Raw genomic sequence first — 21,234 nt, forward strand, 5'->3', positions numbered from 1 at the left:
CTTACTGATGTGTTGAAGCCATCGAGTCCCAAAGCCAATATCTCTCAGAAATGTTGTCCAAGGACATATTTTCAACATACCTGAAGTTGATGGTGGATCAAAATGCCTGACATTGGTTTTCAGGGGGTCAAAATGTACAAAAATTTACAATTGGGGTTTTGCATGGGTAATATCTCAGCTAAAAATATTCTAATAGGCTCAATATTGGTTAAGAGTAATGTCCTACCAAAGGGCTCTGACTAGCAAAAAAATGGACAGTAAAATTATTTTTTACTTTTGGAGTTTTGACCCCCAAAGTTGGTCCCGGATGGACGAAGTTGCATTTTGAGGGCCCTATATCTTTTAAAGTAAAGGAGTTACAAGTTTTCTGATGCCAGATTTGAATTCTACACACATAAGTACCCCAGGATACATACTTTTCAAAGTTGTAAATGGTTCCCTTTATACATTCATGGACCTCCAAACATCGTCTTTCGCGTTGCGACACATTTTTTACGCTGACCCCTCTAAATTTGAAATTGATGCCACGGGAAAACGAAATGGAGTATGAAGCTCAAATTTTCGGGATTTTACTTTCTCATCAATATCTACCACCACACAGAAAAAGAAAAAAATTGAAGAGGTGCTGCGGTGCACATCCCTGGAGTTGACATGGAATGGGCCTATTGGCTTCTATGTAAAGTCTCCGGCAAGCACAACATTATGCCTTACATGTAAGAACAATAATTATCAAGCACGAATCACGTGGTTTTATTTCAAACAAACTCCTATTGACCATAAAAACATCCGTCTCTCAACACGTGATATTCAAAATTCCCGGGCACCGAAATCGTCGAGTGCAATGACGTCCCAGTAATACAATGAAGGCTGACGGCAATTGAGCACAAATATCCATTACGTTATTGCACTTAGACAATTTCGCGCGGGAAATTTGAATATCGCGTGTTGAGAGCCAACTGTTTTTATTCGTTTTCATGGTAAATATGAGTTTGTTTGAAATAAAACCATATAATTCGTGCTTAATAATTTTTTTTTCTAACATATAAGGTTATGATTGCCGGAGATTCCCTTTAAATTGAAAAACAACGATATTGCATTCTTTCTAGTTTGTAATGATTATTTATGACTGAAGTTTCTGCTTCGGACAGCAAGACCTACTTTCCATGGACGCTGACATTTTATTGTTGCTAATGAATTGGTTAATTCCCGTTTAATCATACAAAATGCAAAGTCCTACCTTCGCGTATCGAAAAACTTTTGTCTCTAAGGATGATGATATCGTGAATAGGGGGAAAACTGTCGTCCGGTAAGATAGGTCATAATGGGGATAGGTCAATCTATTTGGGTTGTGTCGAGTTGCGATTGACCAATGAATTGGTGTAATTCTCTCATGAATATGTAAATACTCAGGCTTTTGACAAACATAATGGTAAGTGAGAAGAGTGCTTTATAGTTTAATGTTATGTACGCTATGTATAAGGCGTATAGTATTACTCTAATGTATAGTTCCCGTGCCCCCTGTTAATATTGTGCACACAATATGAATAGGGACAGTCGAAAAAGTACTAGATATAATATGTTGGGTGGATTAGGAGAATTCATCAAGTGAACGCTAATTGTGACATCCATATTGGTTTTGCATGTTGTGAAATTAGCTGTTCCTTAGAGGGCCAAAAAGTGATAGAATACTCCCAAAATATAATTTTATCTTGTGAAAACAGAACTTTGGAGAAAACCAATGATGACTTCCACTTCAGCAAACTTTATTTGCAGTACGCCTTTACCCAAAAACTACTATTAGTAGATACGCTGAATTCTTTGATGACAAAATGGTTTCAGAAAGCACATTTTCTTCTATTATAGACACCGATTCTTATCAACAGGATCAAGGAGGCTATCAATAAGACAAGTTCACTACCTGCTATTATCCACGGACATTTTCGTTTTATGCCGATTGAGAGGTAAGAAGAAATAGTTTTTCTCATTTCGCATTTTAGGGCTAGCTGGAAATGTTGGGATGGGTTGATGAAAGTGGTGAATGAGCTTTAAAAGATGTAGGAAGTGTAAAGTCTGCAGGGAATTAAGGGGAGTGTAAAAGGGTTGAACTCAAAAAGACTTTCCACAAGACCTCCACTAGAGCCAACTACAACCACAACACATCCATCGTTTACACTGGTGGCTAAAGCAACCCATAACCAATGATTCAGTCATGTCTACAGTAGAATTCATCTCGACCTTTGCAGGACTTAAACCCCATTAAAAGCTATTAAACCAAGATAACACTCATTGAAACAGCTCAACTGATTAAATCGGATCTTCTCTGGTTGTGCACATGTGTCTGTTTTACATGTGCGATATCGCAATAAAGCTGGTATTATAGCTTCAGTTGGGTAACCGATTATAAAGGAAACGCAAGGAAACAATGGTATGTGGACCTTTGTTCACGAAATGAGACAATGGCCTGCTTTTTTGTTAACCAGCATTCTTGAAAATGAGCAACATAATGATTGTTGACTTAACACGGTTTGGAAATAATTTCTTCATATTTTTTGGGGTTATCTGTCGTTTACATATCCTTCCTAAAACACAAAAGTGCGACTATTTCCAAACACCTAAATAGCTAAAAATTTAGGACGTGTTACAAAACTATATTTTCTCGAATTTCATAGAATAGTTTAAATGTAGCTTGTACGGTTTTTTTGTAGCATCCTTCAGAACGGAGCGGTCCGTTACCAATATAGCTCAATATTTTCGGTCAAATCTCCATTCAATTAACACGGGGAGTTGGCTAGCTATGAGCTAGCTATGCTTTGCCCTCACTCATATTCTACGAAAGTGCGACTATTTCTGAACTTCTAACCTAGCTGTAATTTTAGGTCATGTTAGAGAAATATATTTGCTAGAAGTTTGGAGAATTATAGTTTAAATATTGGCCGGTTATTTTTCACACAGTGATGTTAACTAGGCAAACGCAATATACTTCTAACATACACTATTATTTTGTAAAGGTCGCGCGTCAATGGTGAGAGCACTGTGTATTGTGTATAGGAAAACGGACAGTAACTGCAGTATGTCACTATAATTGTGGACAGAGATAAGAAGACTAGTTTGCGTCTGACGTCATCTGTCAATCAAACTCAGCACGGTTTGTTTACAAGTGTCGTGATGATGAGTTACTGAACGCGTCAGTAATACCGGTCGCCTTATTGTAAATTGTGCACCTTCAAACATACAAACCATCTCAAAAGTTGGGTCTTTAAAGTAGGAAACTTTCTTTCCTGAAGGCACCATGTTAACAATGCCTAGAAAAGTCGCTTTTTGCCTTGTAAAAGTACGTAATTTTTCGCCATTTTCTGGCATTCCTTTTCTCCGATCTGCAACAGATAAATCGACCTTCCTTTTACGCGCTATTAACCAATCAAGGATCGTAGGGAGTTTGATTGACAGTGACGTCAGACGCAAACCAGTCATTTTCAGGGCCGTAGCAAGCGGGTGGACAGTAGGGTGAGGCGAAAAACATTTTTTTCTCGGATCAACTTGGAACTCTCGGAGAATTTTACTAGGGTACATACTACTATTGTGCTAAAATATCAGTAAGATCGGAGCATGTTTCGCCCAGGCAATAGCTTTTCACAAAATCCCTACTTATTTGCTATTTCTTACTGTATAACTCTCTATAGAGAAATCAGTAGAAACAACCTGGGAAAAGTAGGCATTGAGATGACATCATAGCCAATATTAAACAATTTGGGTAGCTTGTTCAGACCCTTCAGAACATCATCAAATAGCAAGCAGTCTCCATTATTTTTTTTTGCTAAAGACATGTATTTAGTTAAATATTGATGATATTTGAGTTGCTAAATTAAGGGGTATGGGGTAGCATTATGGAGCATTTCCCCAGTTCTACTGAGTCAAATGTCACAATATTGGTCTTGTTGCTTAGATATGAACTGCAAAAGTACAAAAAATAACACTAGATATGATTTCAGAGCAGCTCTGACTTGACCAGGGCTTAAAGGGTCATGTGACGCCCGATTTGTAGTAATTTTCAAAGCCGTGTGACCTTTTGACCTCTGGTCAAAACATGGATAGCCGAAAATCATATATCATTTATTTTTGGCAATGCTGCAGTTCATATCTATGCAACAAGACCACATTTGGGAAATTTCACTCATTAGAACTGGGGAAATGCTCCATAATGCTACCCCAACCCCTTAATATAGCAACTCAAATATCATTACTATTTAACTTACGTGTCTTTAGCAAGAATAATGGTAACCAATTGGAGACTGCTTGCTATTTGGTGATACTCTAGAGGGTCCAAACAAACTACGCAACGCAAAGTGTTTAATATTGGTTAGGATGGCATACCTATTTTTCCCATATTGTTTCTAGTGATGTCTCTATATAGAGTTATACAGTACGAAATAGCAAAAAAGTGGGGATTTTGTGAAAATCTACTGCCTGGGTGAAACATGCTTCGATCATACTGATATTTCAGCACAATACTATCCAAGTCGATCCGAGAAAAATAGGGGTTTTTGCCCCACCCTAGTGGACAGGGTGGACGAAGTCCATGGGTCTCGAGGGCCCAGGGGTCCCGAGCAAATGCGAAAATGAATTAGGAGTTGATAAAGGAGACATCAAAAGGGCCCCACACTGCTCACCTTGGTCTGGGCGGACATTTTATAAATGAATTTAGAAGAGCAGCAACGACACCACTTGCATTACATTCCTGATGTTAAATCTACATCATATGCAAAATTTGAGGAAAAATGAACAAGTCAGTTTTATTTTAGGGTCATTTGTCTATAACTGGTCTTTACATGTAGCCCTATGGAGAGAGTGCCCGTTTTAGGAACAAAAATGTGATTTTAAAAAATCTGACCTGTGCGAATTTTCTAAAATTTTCAGAGTATGTAGTATGAACATATAAAAATATAATCACGTAGTTGCCCTCTCCGAAAAAATAAAAAGTCCAATACCTCAATGATAATGAAACCTAGGTATGCTCCTTGTCCATGGGCCCGAGCCTCTTGCTACGCCCCTGGTCTTTTATCCCTGTCTTCTATTATACTTTTATAGTCGGGATTCCGCCAGACTAAAAGCGATATAATAAATATTGTATCTCCCTTTACAATGTTCACAAAATGTTTTTATTTTCAACAGATCGAAGCAACCAGTCTACATCAATGTTATACGAGATCCTCTGGCAAGAATGGTATCTATGTACTACTTTTTGCGATTTGGAGATGGGCGAATATCTCACAGCTGGTTAAAGCAACATCATGCTTGGATCCTGCCTGAACATGTTAATATGGTACGGCTAAATGTTTGTCATTGACACACAGTTAATATTACCTTATTCGAAACATACACAAATAAATTAATTATTAATTAATTAATAATTTTTTAATATTAATCAATTAATCAATTGAATTAATTAATTAATTGATTAATTCACTAATTAGTTAATGTGGTTGAATTTTTTCTTCAATTTCTCATTTTTTCTTAATTTCTTCTGTCTTTTCTTTCTTCTTTTATTTTCTTTTTCATTTCTTTCTTTCTTTCTTTCTCTCTTTCTTTCTTTCATTCATTCTTTTTTTCGTTTTTTTCTTTGTTCTTTTTTGTTCATTTTGTTTCTTTCTTTTTATTTGATTGACTCGCTGACTGCAGTGATTGATTTTTTTCACTTTAGCCTTATATAATTCAGAAATTTATAGGCCTACTAAGTCTGTCTGGTTGAATATTTTTCGCAAATTAGATTTACAAATAATTCCTTTTTGTTATTGTTGTTGTAGTTATTGTTGTGCATTATTGCGTAAACAGGGGTATTGCAGCATTAATTTATTACATCAAAGATACAAATTTAAAATCAACTCATTTTTAGACGGTGGCGTAGCTTCATGGGAGACAGAGGAAGTGCCCCAATCATCATGCAGTTATTGTTAACTACATGTATGCACACAACACAGGGGCACTCACATAGGTAATTGACCCGTATTAGTAGCGCTGTACTGTGGGTATAGGAGATGAACTAGTTAGTGTCATATATCAAAAAGTATAAAAGCTCTGATTTTAGTACTTGCTCTATGTTTCAATTACTTATTCTTTTCAAAATATCTGCATTTTTACAAGTACGGTATAAGCTTTAATAACGGGGGAGCATGCATTTGTATGAGAAAGGAAATCTACCATCTTATCCAAACTCCCGTGTTAATCCAATACACATTTTGCTTCACCGGGCCGCTCTGACTTGGTCGCGTTTGGAAGAGATGTGCCACCAAACCGTAATAGGTACAAATCTAGTACTTTCTGTCAATCAAGTATGGTTTATTTTCTACATGTCAATCTTTAAATTATTAGCATAGTCCTTATAATAACGGTGGAGCGCATTGATGAGTTAATGATAGCAAACCAGTGAAAAGTCCCCAAAACTCAGTCAGTGGAGCTCCACCCGTACATGTCAATAGCGTCATTATCGATTGGATTAGTCGACCGTAGCGGACAATTCGATCGCTCATTGGATTAATATTATCACGTGGTAAGAAATGTGCATTGGACAATCGATTACTATAATGGATTAGTACTGCATATTTCGGTTTAATCTTCACTAAGCGGGTTTATGGCTGAATAGGTCACGGTGAATTTGCCGTGGACAAAACTGCACTATGTCGCTTGTTTCGCCTCGGCATGCGGTCCGTTGCCGCCCCACATGACCCCCTTCCATCATTCGCCAATAAGCCATTGAAATCGGAATGCTCCTTATGCTTTATATCATTGAGCTAATCTACGTTTCATGTCTTGTTCATGTGGATCGATATTCTATTATAAGCACGCCTTGAGTTCATTCTCTGCATCATGCTATAGAGGTTATCCGTGTTCTATAAATCAACAGCTTACTGTTACTTCTTCATTGAAATGACAATCTGCTGCCATGTCAAATGATGAATTAACCAATCAAGGGATCACAGACTTTCAGGCCTCTTCTTGGACTTTCCTGTGATTCCTTCACTCTCACTTGTATTATGATTTTGTATATATCCTATGTTTTTTGCTATATGATGAGTGAAAAAATGAATGAATGAATGAATGAATGATGACGTGGGGTAGTCTACGGCCTGCTAGACGGCACCCGAAATCATGCGATTGTCCAATCAGATTATGTGTCTACAAAATAGACCATTCCCACTGACTAAGAGTATTATAATGAAGCTTCATTTCTGCAAAATCCCATAGCCTCGTCTTTACATTAATTAATACAATGCCCATTAGTCAAGTACAACACAATTTGTAATGTGTGCAAAAGTATTGAATTATTGAATTATTCAGAGCCAATCTACATTCTGTTATTTACAAAAGCCGACGGTCAAAGTAAAATTATAAAAAGAGCAAGACCAGATATCAACGTTAAATCACGGTAAGCCTAAAATCGCATCGAAAACGCCAAAATGCAGTCACAAAATGTATAATATTACTAAATCACCACAACGAATTGTAACGTAGGTATGCAGAAAAGAGTTGTGTTAGCAATAACAAAGTATGTGCAAAAAGATTTGTCTTTGGCATGTCGCTTTTTTGAAATATCGCCAAAAATATGAAATTTTGGAAAAACGCCCCAAAATTTAAAACAAACACGAACCTTCCAAAATAAATATATATTAGCACTCGGCGGCCCAGTCACTACCTGTCGCTGTGATTTGGGGTAACTCGTTGCTTCCCTTCTCCAGATACCTGTACTTCAAGGTCGCTCATACCCCAGCCCTTAATGAAAGTATAATATAATTGACAATGATTCTGAACATAAACATGGATGCATACACTTCATACATCACTCTAATGATTATTACTTATCCGTCAATCTTCTTATTGTTGATTTACAAAGTTATGTTGCACTCAATGTTCCGGACAACTGATTCTGATTCATCCTGATTCAAACTTTTACTGCGGAGACTACTGATCAGCAAAAACCACTGAAGCAGTAGCGTAGCTGCTGGGGGGGGGGGGGGGAAAGTGCCCCCCATGTAAAATTTGCTATTTGGGCCCCCGCCCCCTAGTGCAAGGAAAAAGGAGGGAGAACGAGGAAAAAAGAGAGGAGAGAGAGGGGGAGAGAGGGAGAAGAGGGGCAGAGAGATGGAGAATCCATGATATGCAATACCATACGATTATTATCAATAAGCCTGGCAAAATTGTCCCCTGCACCTCCCCCCAAGTGCAGGGAAATTTGGTGGAGTTGGGCCCCCGCCCCATACAGGCTTGCCCCCCTTGGAAAAAATCCCAGCTACGCCGCTGCACTGAAGACTTGCATTTATATATCCTTTGCGTATAATCCTCGCACAGAATAGTGCTGCTCTCACCAAACACTCACTTTCTTTAGGAAACGGGCCTTTTCCACCAACTCCACTTTAAAGCATTGATAGTAAACTTTCCCCCGATTTATCCTTTAGTCATTTTAATGGCCGGCAATCTATGTGGCTATTTCTTGTCTATTGAAAAAGCTTAAAAAAAACACACACACAAAATCAAATTCTTTTTTAAAATAACATTTTTTCGTCCAGGTTCATGAAATATTGGGCCAATATTATGGATACCTAGTGTTGTGATATCCACAGTATATAGATTAATAATGCGTGTTTTTATAGCCTTTTCGATCGCGTATGTTGTTCATTGTCCCTAGTTCAATCAATTACATTTATACCTCTAATGATTTTCGCTTTAAAACAGCTTGAAAAAGACGCTAACAGGAGTCTTATCAGTTAGCAGCCTGCACAACCGATTCTTTAGAAATGCTTAGTCGCGCTGAAAGTCGATCGATACATGTTAAAATCAGCACAATTCAGAGATACACCTTTTTGCTATGAAATTAATTTTCTCGGTCAAATATAAAGCAATATTTTTTTTCTTCAGTAATGTCAGTTAAAAACTTGGTGCTTGGATATACATTTTTTTACAAATCCTGGTGTTAAAATTAAGCATCAAATTGTGTCTTTTAGTGTGATATTTTGATTTTTATAGGCCTTCAGTTCGCACGCGAGCTTTTTACGGAATTCATTTTTAGCGTCTCAAACTAATATAGTTTGCTAAAGAAAGATATTTCCCACCTCTGTAAAGCACATCGTGTGGGTCTATATATTATAGTTTTGTTAGAATTTCCGTTTTTATTTTACCCTTTTTCCCTTCCTACTCCGAAAATGTCTAACTCAGTACTTTTATCTCGAGAGCAACCAACAGAAATAGTCGATATTTCCTTTGTTGTTTATCCAGGTCAATTTTCCATTGAAAGCAAATTGCCCGACCAGCGATTTGGTAGCCCAAATCCCCAATTGAGTGTTCTGGTTAAACATGATCAGTAGGAGCGCTATAGGCCTGGGAATTTCTTTGCTATATTGAAGTTCTAGCAACACTGTAGCCATGCCGGTATTCCTATTAAACCCAGGGATATCGATCCACAATGCTAGTATTAGCCTATAGATTTCACTCGTTGATTTTGAAAAATGGTCAGCCGGCAGTTAAAATAGTGAAATGAAAACGCAAATTCTGACAAAACTATGATATATCGCTCACGGTGATGTGCGTTAGAAAGTTGGGAAAAATCCTTCATTAGCGAACTATCTTACTTTGAAAAGCTAAAAGGTTGATCCAAAAAAGGCTCGCGGACAGAGTTTAAGCCTCTCAAAATCGCAAATCTTACACTAAATGACTAAATTTCACGCCTAAGTTAACACTAGAATTTGAAAAAAAAATACAGTATCAAGCACTACAATTTTTCCTGACATTTACTGAAAAAATGAAAATGATTGCTTTTCATTTGGCCGAGAAAATTAATTTTACATCGAAAAGGTGTAACTAAAAATTTAGCTCATTTCAACACCAAATTCGATCGTTTGTATTGCCTCATTAAATGACTGAGTGAGCCTTGCCAAACAAAAGAATCGGTTGTGCAGGCTGCTAACTGTTATAAGTATTATCGTGTTTATAACAACTTCCTCTCTTACTATTTCATTTTCCATCCACTAAAACAGACTTTCGATGAGTGCGTTTTACAAGAACTTAATGAATGTGTGTCACCGGTGAAACTGTCTACTCAAATTTCATTTTTCTGTGGTGCTCATCCAGGTTGCAGGTACGCATACTGTTCAATGGAAACAAAATACCTTAACGCGGCTGTGTACTATAGACATTGTTTCTTTCGCGAAATTGAGTTTTTTTATGTGTTTGTACTTTGTTATGTTTTTTATAAATACAAGGAATGAAAATCCAGATTTGTAAACTCCAACTGCAATATTTTAAGGATTTTATTTCACTATTCCACTCGTGTTTGAAATTGAAAAGGAAAGAAAATCTTTGTTGTACCAGCAGGGTACACGCGCGCAACAACGCATCGCGTTGCGTATCTCGCAATTTGGTAACGCACAAATACGCTACGCATACGCGACGCTTATCTGCATGCGCGGCGCATCTAATGGAAACACCACGGAAGCACTGATTTCACAAAAACCTAGTGGTCATATGGCTCCGTTTTAGCCGTATGTGGGTTTTTTCAAGTTCTTTCCCGATTTAAATATCAAGTTATGAATGGATTTCGCTCAAACTTCTCAAGGGGCCGTGGATTCACCCGATGTTCATGTAGAAGAAGTAGTCCAGGCCCTAGCTAGAACCCGGCCTACACCGGATAGGGCAGAGATTTTGACACTTGATTTGGGTTATTGGACCTTTGAGGTTAAAGAATCACGGAGGTGCTTTTGCGAAAGCGGCTGCGAATTCGAGAGTTCCATAATGGCCGCCGGCGGCCATTTTGAAAATTTTAAATTTTAGTTTTCACTCAATATTCATGTGTAATACATCATTCTATAGGTTTTTGCATACAAGGAATCAATTTCTGACATTATTTTTATGATTGAAGGTCAGTATAACATGTTTACATTCAAAATGGCCGCCGAATGGTTGCCAAAAGATGGGGTTTTCATTAAAATGCATTTAGAATTCAATATTTTAACTTATTTGATGTTAAAAATAACCATGGGATGCTGATATTATGGTCAGTTGTCTATGTCATTTCTATCATCTCCTAGATATGTTTAAAAATCAAAATGGCTGCCAAAATGGCCGCCAAAATAGTCTTTTTTCATTAAAATGTGTTACAGGAGTATTATAAAGTACCAGATTTACAATGAAATGGTGCCAAACATTGTGTTCTTTTGTATTCAAAGTATCCCTCTGGTAAAGGGGTAACAATATGACATCGGCATCAATTAATATTATCTCATATGGGCATGTAAACATTCAAAATGGCCGCCAAAATGGCTGCAAAACATGATTTTTTCATTAAAATGGTATTTAAAACAGCATTTTAATAGATGTTGTGTTAAATATTTCCATGGAACGCTGATATAATGTTAAAGGGATATTTCTATCCCAATTTCTTCCTGCTCATGTGTTTTTACATTCATAAAAGAATCTTAAATCCTAAATTTCATGCAAATCGGACATTCCGTTGGCGAATTATGGACTATAACATACCGTATATTTCAATGGTCCATAGAATTGTGTGTTATACTTTCGTTGGCGACAGAATAAAATTCAAAATCGAACATGTTGGCCGGTTTCTCTGGAAAGGGAATATATTTGCAAGATTCCTCTTGCACATGATCATTATGCACCTAGTATATAAGGGGTCCCGTTGGTATGAGCATGCCGGCAGAATCATTTTACGACAGAATGTTAACCATATGCCATGAGGCTGAAAAAATGACATCTCCTGTAAAAAACTGGTATCTTGAAAGTTGGTGTAACAGTCATTTAAAAGAATATAACTGTTACACCAACATCCAAAATATTATTTTGGTGGCCAAGTTGAATTTTAAACATGCCCAATTACCCATAAGTCCATGCTGTTTTCCTATTACTGCTATGCTATAATGATTATGTGCGAAAATACTCTCCTTTTATGGCACCATCCCCTTAAAAACCAGATACCTAGTGCAGCTGTAACAGATTTTGATGAAAAAATAATATTTTGGTGGCCATTTTGGGAGTCACTTTTATTTCTTTGAACTTACCCATGGGATAATTTTGAATGACATATTTTACGTTACCCTTCTGCCACAAAGATATTTTTGGATCTCGAAGAAAGCACTCATGTGGCACCATTTCCTTCAAAAATCAGATAAATTACATGTTGTTGAGACATAATATTATCAATTTGAAAACTACTTGCATGGTCATTTTGGAGAAAAAAGAAAGGAAAGAAAGCACTATTGTTGCACATAATACATTATGTAAATTGTAAGTTGCTGGAAGGTATGGGTCTTGCTTAAAATGCCATATAGTTGAAAGCTTTCCATCCTGTTTCTGTTTTGCGGAATTTGATGGAAAACAAAAAATAGACTATGGGGCAGGTTGGCCCACTTGTGCTGGGGCAGGTTGCCCCCATTGTGTTTATGGGCAAGAGTTATGCATACTTTCTCCATTTCACCCATTTTGTGTCAAATGAAGCAAAATACAATTTACACACCAACACTAGTCAGTTCCATGGATAAAATTGTTCAAAGGCGGAGTATAGTACAAAAAAAACTATATTGTTGTCCTATTTGAGCACTTTTTGACTGGAAATAGCAATATTTCAATATCATATTTCTTTATAATTGGGAATTTGTACATAAAAAGTAATTCATCACTCAGAATAGTTAATAATGAACAAAAAAGTCAATTACAATTGTTATCCACAGCCTTTCAGTTTTTCGTTATGGGTTTTATAAGATGATTGGTTAACGTTATTTCCTTGATTTTAGCTATTTCCTCAAGAATGACCCATGATGGCGCAAAATGAATTTTATTTTTGATTATCTTGGAACTATGATAGGTGATATCTTACCGCAGTTGTAACTTTAGAATGTTTTATTGGAAAGAAATATGGCAATAACACACGGTTGTGCATAGAGGGCCAACCTGCCCCGTTTGGTGGGCCAACCTGCCCCGGCCTGGTTAATTTTCTTTTCGCTCTCTCCTACAACTAATTTAACTTTTGTGTAAGTCACAGAGCCATATAAATTTGTTAGCATTTACCTAGAGTAAACAGCTCTCAAGTATCAAATTGATCATGAGAGCCTCCTAACCCACAAACTGAGCTCTCCAGATAAGTGGGGAAAAGGGGCCAACCTGTCCCGGTCTCCCTTACTAGGTGCATAATGATCATGTGCAAAAGGAATCTTGCAAATTTATCTTATAAATTTATAATTTATATCTAGAGAAACGGGCCGAAATGTTCGATTTTGAATTTCATTCTGTCGACAACGAAAGTATCACACACAATCCTATGGACCATTGAAATATATGTTATAGCCCATAATTCGCCAACTGAATGTCCGATTTGCATGAAAATTTGGGTTTAGGTTTCTTTCATGAATGTAAAAACACATGAGCAGGAAGAAATTTGGATAGAAATACTCCTTTAACATTATATCAGCGTTCAATGAAAATATTTAACACAACATCTATTAAAATGCTGTTTTAAATATCATTTTAATGAAAAATCATGTTTTTGCAGCCATTTTGGCGGCCATTTTGAATGTTTACATGCCCATGAGATCATATTAATTGATGCTGATGTCATATTTTTACCCCTTTACCAGAGAGATACTTTGAATACAAAAGAACACAATGTTTGGCACCATTTCATTGTAAATCTGGTACTTCATAATACTCCTGTAACACATTTTAATGAAAAAAAACGATTTTGGCGGCCATTTTGGCAGCCATTTTGATTTTTACACATATCCAGGAGATGATAGAAATGACATAGACAACTGACCATAATATCAGCAACCCATGGTTATTTTTAACATCAAATAAGTTAAAATATTGAATTCTAAATACATTTTAATGAAAACCCCATCTTTTGGCAACCATTTGGCAGCCATTTTGAATGTAAACATGTTATACTGACCTTCAATCATAAAAATAATGTCAGAAATTGATTCCTTGTATTCAAAAACCTATAGAATGATGTATTACACATGAATATTGAGTGAAAACTAAAATTTAAAATTTTCAAAATGGCCGCCGGCGGCCATCTTGGATTTCTCGAATTCGCAGCCGCTTTCGCAAAAGCACCTCTGTGATTCGTTAACCTCAAAGGTCCAATAACCCAAATCAAGTGTCAAAATCTCTGCCCTATCCGGTGTAGGCCGGGTTCTAGCTAGGGCCAGGACTAAAGGTAGAAAAACAAAAATTGCCGCATTCTCCTGTGAGATTCGATGAAAGTGCAAAATGTGACCACTTTAAACTTCAACGGCCATTATTTCAATGTTAATTTTCTCGGTAAAATGACGATTTAGGTACACGATAACTCAATAAATACAGCATCTATAGGTAAGCAAATATGATCATCGTAAGAAGCATGATCGACTCAAGGAACGGTTTTCCTATTTTTTTTTATATTTTGGTCTATTTCCGATTTTAGGCATCATTTGTGCAAATAGGCGTTTGTGATTTTAAAAAGTTCATTTTGATGCCTTATATGGTCAATATCTCAAAAAATAAGGCCAATATCAAAAAACTAAAAAAACATTTTTTGGAATGGAGCCTCAAGATTGAGACACAAACAAAATAAGCACCCCATGGCGGCCCCCATACGTGTGTCAAATTTTGTGGTTCGCGGCAGCTTCTGTACAGCATACCGTAGCGTGCAAATTTGGCCAAATTTGGAGAATCGGCGAACCACTGTCAATCCCCTGATAATACCAAGTGACACCTTTGCATCTTTCTTATAGTGAACCGTCAGAATGGTCATTGCAGCAAGCTAAGAAGCATATAGAAGAAGAGTATTTATTTGTTGGCATCAATGACGATTATGAGTCTACAGTCACGATATTAGAAAGATTAGCTCCTGATTTATTTCACGGACTTGTGGCAGAGTTTATGAATCCACCCACAGGTAAACCAATGAGTGATTTAGTATTCTTTGGGTGGTGTCATTGGATAGCCTTTCTTACCCAAAACAATCATAGAAATAGCTTTGAATCCCCAAATAAATATATTCAAATCACTATTAAAATTTGCTATTGGTAGGGAATAATAATATGACCGCATTTTGAGTATACCGTACACGATAATCCTTGTATATGTACCGATACTCTTGCTGTTTATAGTGGGACACATTTACCGCACAAATTATATAAGCTTATATACCAACTAACATTATCGTACATTTGCAATGACCCCGAGAGGTCACACGGGGAATATTGTGGCGCGAGCTATAAACAGCCCATTCAACAATAATGATCATGGCGGTGAACATGTAGCTTCTGTTTTGATAACTCTTGGGGTGAGAATCGTCATGATGCAGTCATGTCTACAGTAGAATTCATCTCGACCTTTGCAGGACTTAACCCCATTAAAAGCTATTAAACCAAGATAACACTCATTGAAACAGCTCAACTGATTAAATCGGATCTTCTCTGGTTGTGCACAAGTGACTGTTTTCATGTGCGATATCGCAATAAAGCTGGTATTCATAGCTTCAGTTGGGTAACCGATTATAAAGGAAACGAAAGGAAACAATGTTATGTGTGGCTTTGTTCACGAAATCAGACAATGTCGTGCTTTTGTAAACCAGCATTCTTGAAAATGAGCAACATAATGATTTTTGACTTAACACGGTTTAGAAATAATTTCTTCATATTTTTGGTGTTATCTGTCGTTTACATGTCCTTCCTAAAACACAAAAGTACGACCTCTCCAAACACCTAAATTAGCTAAAATTTAGGACATGTTACAAAACTTTATTTTCTAGAACCTATTTAGAATAATTTAAATGTAGCTTTTACCGGTTTTTTTGTGGCATCCTTCAGAAGTGAGCGGTCCGATACCAATATTTTCGGTCAAATCTCCATTCAAATAACACGGGGAGTTGGCTAGCTATGCCTTGCCCTCACTCATATTTTACAAAAGTACGACCATTTCTGAACATCTAACCTAGCTGTAATTTTAGGTCATGTTAGAGAAATATATTTGCTAGAAGTTTTGGAGAATAAATAAAATATTGGCTGGTTATTTTTCACACAGTGATGTTAACTAGGCAAGTGTCCATTCTCCCAACATACATCATTTGTAGGGGTCACGCGTCAATGGTGAGAGCACTGTGTATTGTGTATAGGAAAACGGACAGTAACTGCAGTATGTTCCGAATGTCCTGCGCGCATCCTACGCATCATGAAGAAGCTCCTACTTCCGGTAATACCGCACACAATTTATACTGGTGTGTTTATAGTGGGAATATCTCGCCACAATATCCTTCGGTTGAGAAGGATATCGATGTACCGTACATACATATACTGCTAGTGTTTATATTGGGGCAAGTATCCGGATAATCTCTAACCGGGTAGAAATTGTACCGCAATGTACCGCACATCTGCTCCCACTATAAACACGCTCAGTGTGTCAAATAGGAGTCTGTTCGCACATCCAAGACCGGTTACTTTGTCTTCGGACGTACTTTTTTCTACCCACCCGAAAAATAGACCCACGTCAAGAGTGCTATTAGTTGACACGTCTTGTTTTGTGTGATAAAGAAAGTAGACAAAGTATAGAACTTGAATTAATAATTCGTGATGTTACAGGGCAATTGTCAAAATAAAAACTATTTTGGTATTAATCCGCAGATTTCGAGCTGTGATCAAAGTATAGTTTATGTTTTATTTTAACACGTAACTATTCAAATTGACAAGATCTGAAACTCATTATTAATTGACGAGTTTAAGCATTTAATTTTGATAAGATTATGTTAAACCCCCTCGGACAAGACAAACTATTCAAATTTGACCTTTTTGGTCATTTTTGACAAGAAACATTACTCAAATTTGATTAGTTGATCCGATTCATAAAATAAACGTTTTCAGACAACTAAACAAGGTGATCCCGCACGAGAAACTAACCTGCGACCTCAGGTTTACGAGACATATGCCTTGACAACCATTCAGCCACGGGAGCTACATGATTAAGCTGAATAAAATAAGCGGCTACTTATACTTATCTTCTCCCGCAAATAGCCCATAGTTGCTGGGGCCGTAAATGCGAGAATGGTACGATCGACGGGAAATATATATTCAAAATAAGCATATTTTGTCTCCAGGTTCGCCGATAAGTTTAAGTGACCGCTGATGGTTCGAATTTCAGCCAACCTATAAATCATACAGCTCCCGCGTTGCAGAGTGGTTAAGGCGCCGGCTTCATAAACGTGAGGTCCCGGGTTCGATTCCCGGGCGGGATCAGTTTTCTTTCCATGTTATCCTATTCGTTTTGAATCAAATATTTAAATAGATTGGCCTTGTGATTTTGAAAAGATTCTCTTATGTCCCTTCGGAGTTGTCATACTTGTCGAATTTGAATATTGCGATGAGTTCATTTTAAGGGTGTGGTCTTATATTTTTAATAGGCCACAATTATGCTCATTTCGGCCCATTTCAGCATCTCGTCGGTAGTGGGTCCGCTGGACGATTTTTGACATTTTGCCCACTGATAAAGGTATTCTATTCGCCGTAGAATTTTGTTTTGTGTGTAGCGACAGCTTTCAAACCACACAAAACAATTCGCAATATCTTAGTTCACCCTAAGGACAAACGGGACATATCACAAACCTCGGACTGCGTCTATGAAATCCCATGCAAGAATTGTAACAAGACCTACATCGGTGAAACTTCACGCTTGTTTGGTACACGCCTCAAGGAACATCAAGGAGAAGCGGAGAAGGCAGCACGCGGGGTACACACCCGGTCACAGAGAAAACATTCATACTGCAGTTACTGTCCGTTTTCCTATACACAATACACAGTGCTCTCACCATTGACGCGTGACTCCTACAAATGATGTATGTTGGAAGAATGGACACTTGCCTAGTTAACATCACTGTGTGAAAAATAACCAGCCAATATTTTATTTATTCTCCAAAACTTCTAGCAAATATATTTCTCTAACATGAAGTTCTAGCAACACTGTAGCCATGCCGGTATTCCTATTAAACCCAGGGATATCGATCCACAATGCTAGTATTAGCCTATAGATTTCACTCGTTGATTTTGAAAAATGGTCAGCCGGCAGTTAAAATAGTGAAATGAAAACGCAAATTCTGACAAAACTATGATATATCGCTCACGGTGATGTGCGTTAGAAAGTTGGGAAAAATCCTTCATTAGCGAACTATCTTACTTTGAAAAGCTAAAAGGTTGATCCAAAAAAAGGCTCGCGGACAGAGTTTAAGCCTATAAAAATCGAAAATCTTACACTAAATGACTAAATTTCACGCCTAAGTTAACACTAGAATTTGAAAAAAAAAATACAGTATCAAGCACTACAATTTTTCCTGACATTTACTGAAAAAATGAAAATGATTGCTTTTCATTTGGCCGAGAAAATTAATTTTACATCGAAAAGGTGTAACTAAAAATTTAGCTCATTTCAACACCAAATTCGATCGTTTGTATTGCCTCATTAAATGACTGAGTGAGCCTTGCCAAACAAAAGAATCGGTTGTGCAGGCTGCTAACTGTTATAAGTATTATCGTGTTTATAACAACTTCCTCTCTTACTATTTCATTTTCCATCCACTAAAACAGACTTTCGATGAGTGCGTTTTACAAGAACTTAATGAATGTGTGTCACCGGTGAAACTGTCTACTCAAATTTCATTTTTCTGTGGTGCTCATCCAGGTTGCAGGTACGCATACTGTTCAATGGAAACAAAATACCTTAACGCGGCTGTGTACTATAGACATTGTTTCTTTCGCGAAATTGAGTTTTTTTATGTGTTTGTACTTTGTTATGTTTTTTATAAATACAAGGAATGAAAATCCAGATTTGTAAACTCCAACTGCAATATTTTAAGGATTTTATTTCACTATTCCACTCGTGTTTGAAATTGAAAAGGAAAGAAAATCTTTGTTGTACCAGCAGGGTACACGCGCGCAACAACGCATCGCGTTGCGTATCTCGCAATTTGGTAACGCACAAATACGCTACGCATACGCGACGCTTATCTGCATGCGCGGCGCATCTAATGGAAACACCACGGAAGCACTGATTTCACAAAAACCTAGTGGTCATATGGCTCCGTTTTAGCCGTATGTGGGTTTTTTCAAGTTCTTTCCCGATTTAAATATCAAGTTATGAATGGATTTCGCTCAAACTTCTCAAGGGGCCGTGGATTCACCCGATGTTCATGTAGAAGAAGGTAGAAAAACAAAAATTGCCGCATTCTCCTGTGAGATTCGATGAAAGTGCAAAATGTGACCACTTTAAACTTCAACGGCCATTATTTCAATGTTAATTTTCTCGGTAAAATGACGATTTAGGTACACGATAACTCAATAAATACAGCATCTATAGGTAAGCAAATATGATCATCGTAAGAAGCATGATCGACTCAAGGAACGGTTTTCCTATTTTTTTTTAATATTTTGGTCTATTTCCGATTTTAGGCATCATTTGTGCAAATAGGCGTTTGTGATTTTAAAAAGTTCATTTTGATGCCTTATATGGTCAATATCTCAAAAAATAAGGCCAATATCAAAAACTAAAAAACATTTTTGGAATGGAGCCTCAAGATTGAGACACAAACAAAATAAGCACCCCATGGCGGCCCCCATACGTGTGTCAAATTTTGTGGTTCGCGGCAGCTTCTGTACAGCATACCGTAGCGTGCAAATTTGACCAAATTTGGAGAATCGGCGAACCACTGTCAATCCCCTGATAATACCAAGTGACACCTTTGCATCTTTCTTATAGTGAACCGTCAGAATGGTCATTGCAGCAAGCTAAGAAGCATATAGAAGAAGAGTATTTATTTGTTGGCATCAATGACGATTATGAGTCTACAGTCACGATATTAGAAAGATTAGCTCCTGATTTATTTCACGGACTTGTGGCAGAGTTTATGAATCCACCCACAGGTAAACCAATGAGTGATTTAGTATTCTTTGGGTGGTGTCATTGGATAGCCTTTCTTACCCAAAACAATCATAGAAATAGCTTTGAATCCCCAAATAAATATATTCAAATCACTATTAAAATTTGCTATTGGTAGGGAATAATAATATGACCGCATTTTGAGTATACCGTACACGATAATCCTTGTATATGTACCGATACTCTTGCTGTTTATAGTGGGACACATTTACCGCACAAATTATATAAGCTTATATACCAACTAACATTATCGTACATTTGCAATGACCCCGAGGTCACACGGGGAATATTGTGGCGCGAGCTATAAACAGCCCATTCAACAATAATGATCATGGCGGTGAACATGTAGCTTCTGTTTTGATAACTCTTGGGGTGAGAATCGTCATGATGCAGTCATGTCTACAGTAGAATTCATCTCGACCTTTGCAGGACTTAACCCCATTAAAAGCTATTAAACCAAGATAACACTCATTGAAACAGCTCAACTGATTAAATCGGATCTTCTCTGGTTGTGCACAAGTGACTGTTTTCATGTGCGATATCGCAATAAAGCTGGTATTCATAGCTTCAGTTGGGTAACCGATTATAAAGGAAACGAAAGGAAACAATGTTATGTGTGGCTTTGTTCACGAAATCAGACAATGTCGTGCTTTTTGTAAACCAGCATTCTTGAAAATGAGCAACATAATGATTTTTGACTTAACACGGTTTAGAAATAATTTCTTTATATTTTTGGTGTTATCTGTCGTTTACATGTCCTTCCTAAAACACAAAAGTACGACCCTCTCCAAACACCTAAATTAGCTAAAAATTTAGGACATGTTACAAAACTTTATTTTCTAGAACCTATTTAGAATAATTTAAATGTAGCTTTTACCGGTTTTTTTGTGGCATCCTTCAGAAGTGAGCGGTCCGATACCAATATTTTCGGTCAAATCTCCATTCAAATAACACGGGGAGTTGGCTAGCTATGCCTTGCCCTCACTCATATTTTACAAAAGTACGACCATTTCTGAACATCTAACCTAGCTGTAATTTTAGGTCATGTTAGAGAAATATATTTGCTAGAAGTTTTGGAGAATAAATAAAATATTGGCTGGTTATTTTTCACACAGTGATGTTAACTAGGCAAGTGTCCATTCTCCCAACATACATCATTTGTAGGGGTCACGCGTCAATGGTGAGAGCACTGTGTATTGTGTATAGGAAAACGGACAGTAACTGCAGTATGTTCCGAATGTCCTGCGCGCATCCTACGCATCATGAAGAAGCTCC

General features: G+C 37.2%; 1 protein-coding gene across 1 annotated transcript; it reads left to right on the top strand.

Annotated features, from left to right (window-relative positions):
* Window positions 1–1,829: 1,829 nt before the first annotated feature.
* Window positions 1,830–16,675, top strand: LOC140138788 (uronyl 2-sulfotransferase-like). The gene is made up of 5 exons (XM_072160560.1): window positions 1,830–1,961; window positions 5,170–5,320; window positions 10,023–10,123; window positions 14,772–14,935; window positions 16,662–16,675. The coding sequence occupies exons 1-5, from the start codon at window positions 1,948–1,950 to the stop codon at window positions 16,673–16,675; spliced, it is 444 nt and encodes a 147-aa protein (XP_072016661.1). The 5' UTR covers window positions 1,830–1,947.
* The last annotated feature ends 4,559 nt before the right edge of the window (window positions 16,676–21,234 follow it).

The sequence above is a fragment of the Amphiura filiformis genome, chromosome 2 (assembly GCF_039555335.1).
Source record: "Amphiura filiformis chromosome 2, Afil_fr2py, whole genome shotgun sequence".
In the NCBI taxonomy this organism is placed as follows: Eukaryota; Metazoa; Echinodermata; class Ophiuroidea; order Amphilepidida; family Amphiuridae; genus Amphiura; species Amphiura filiformis.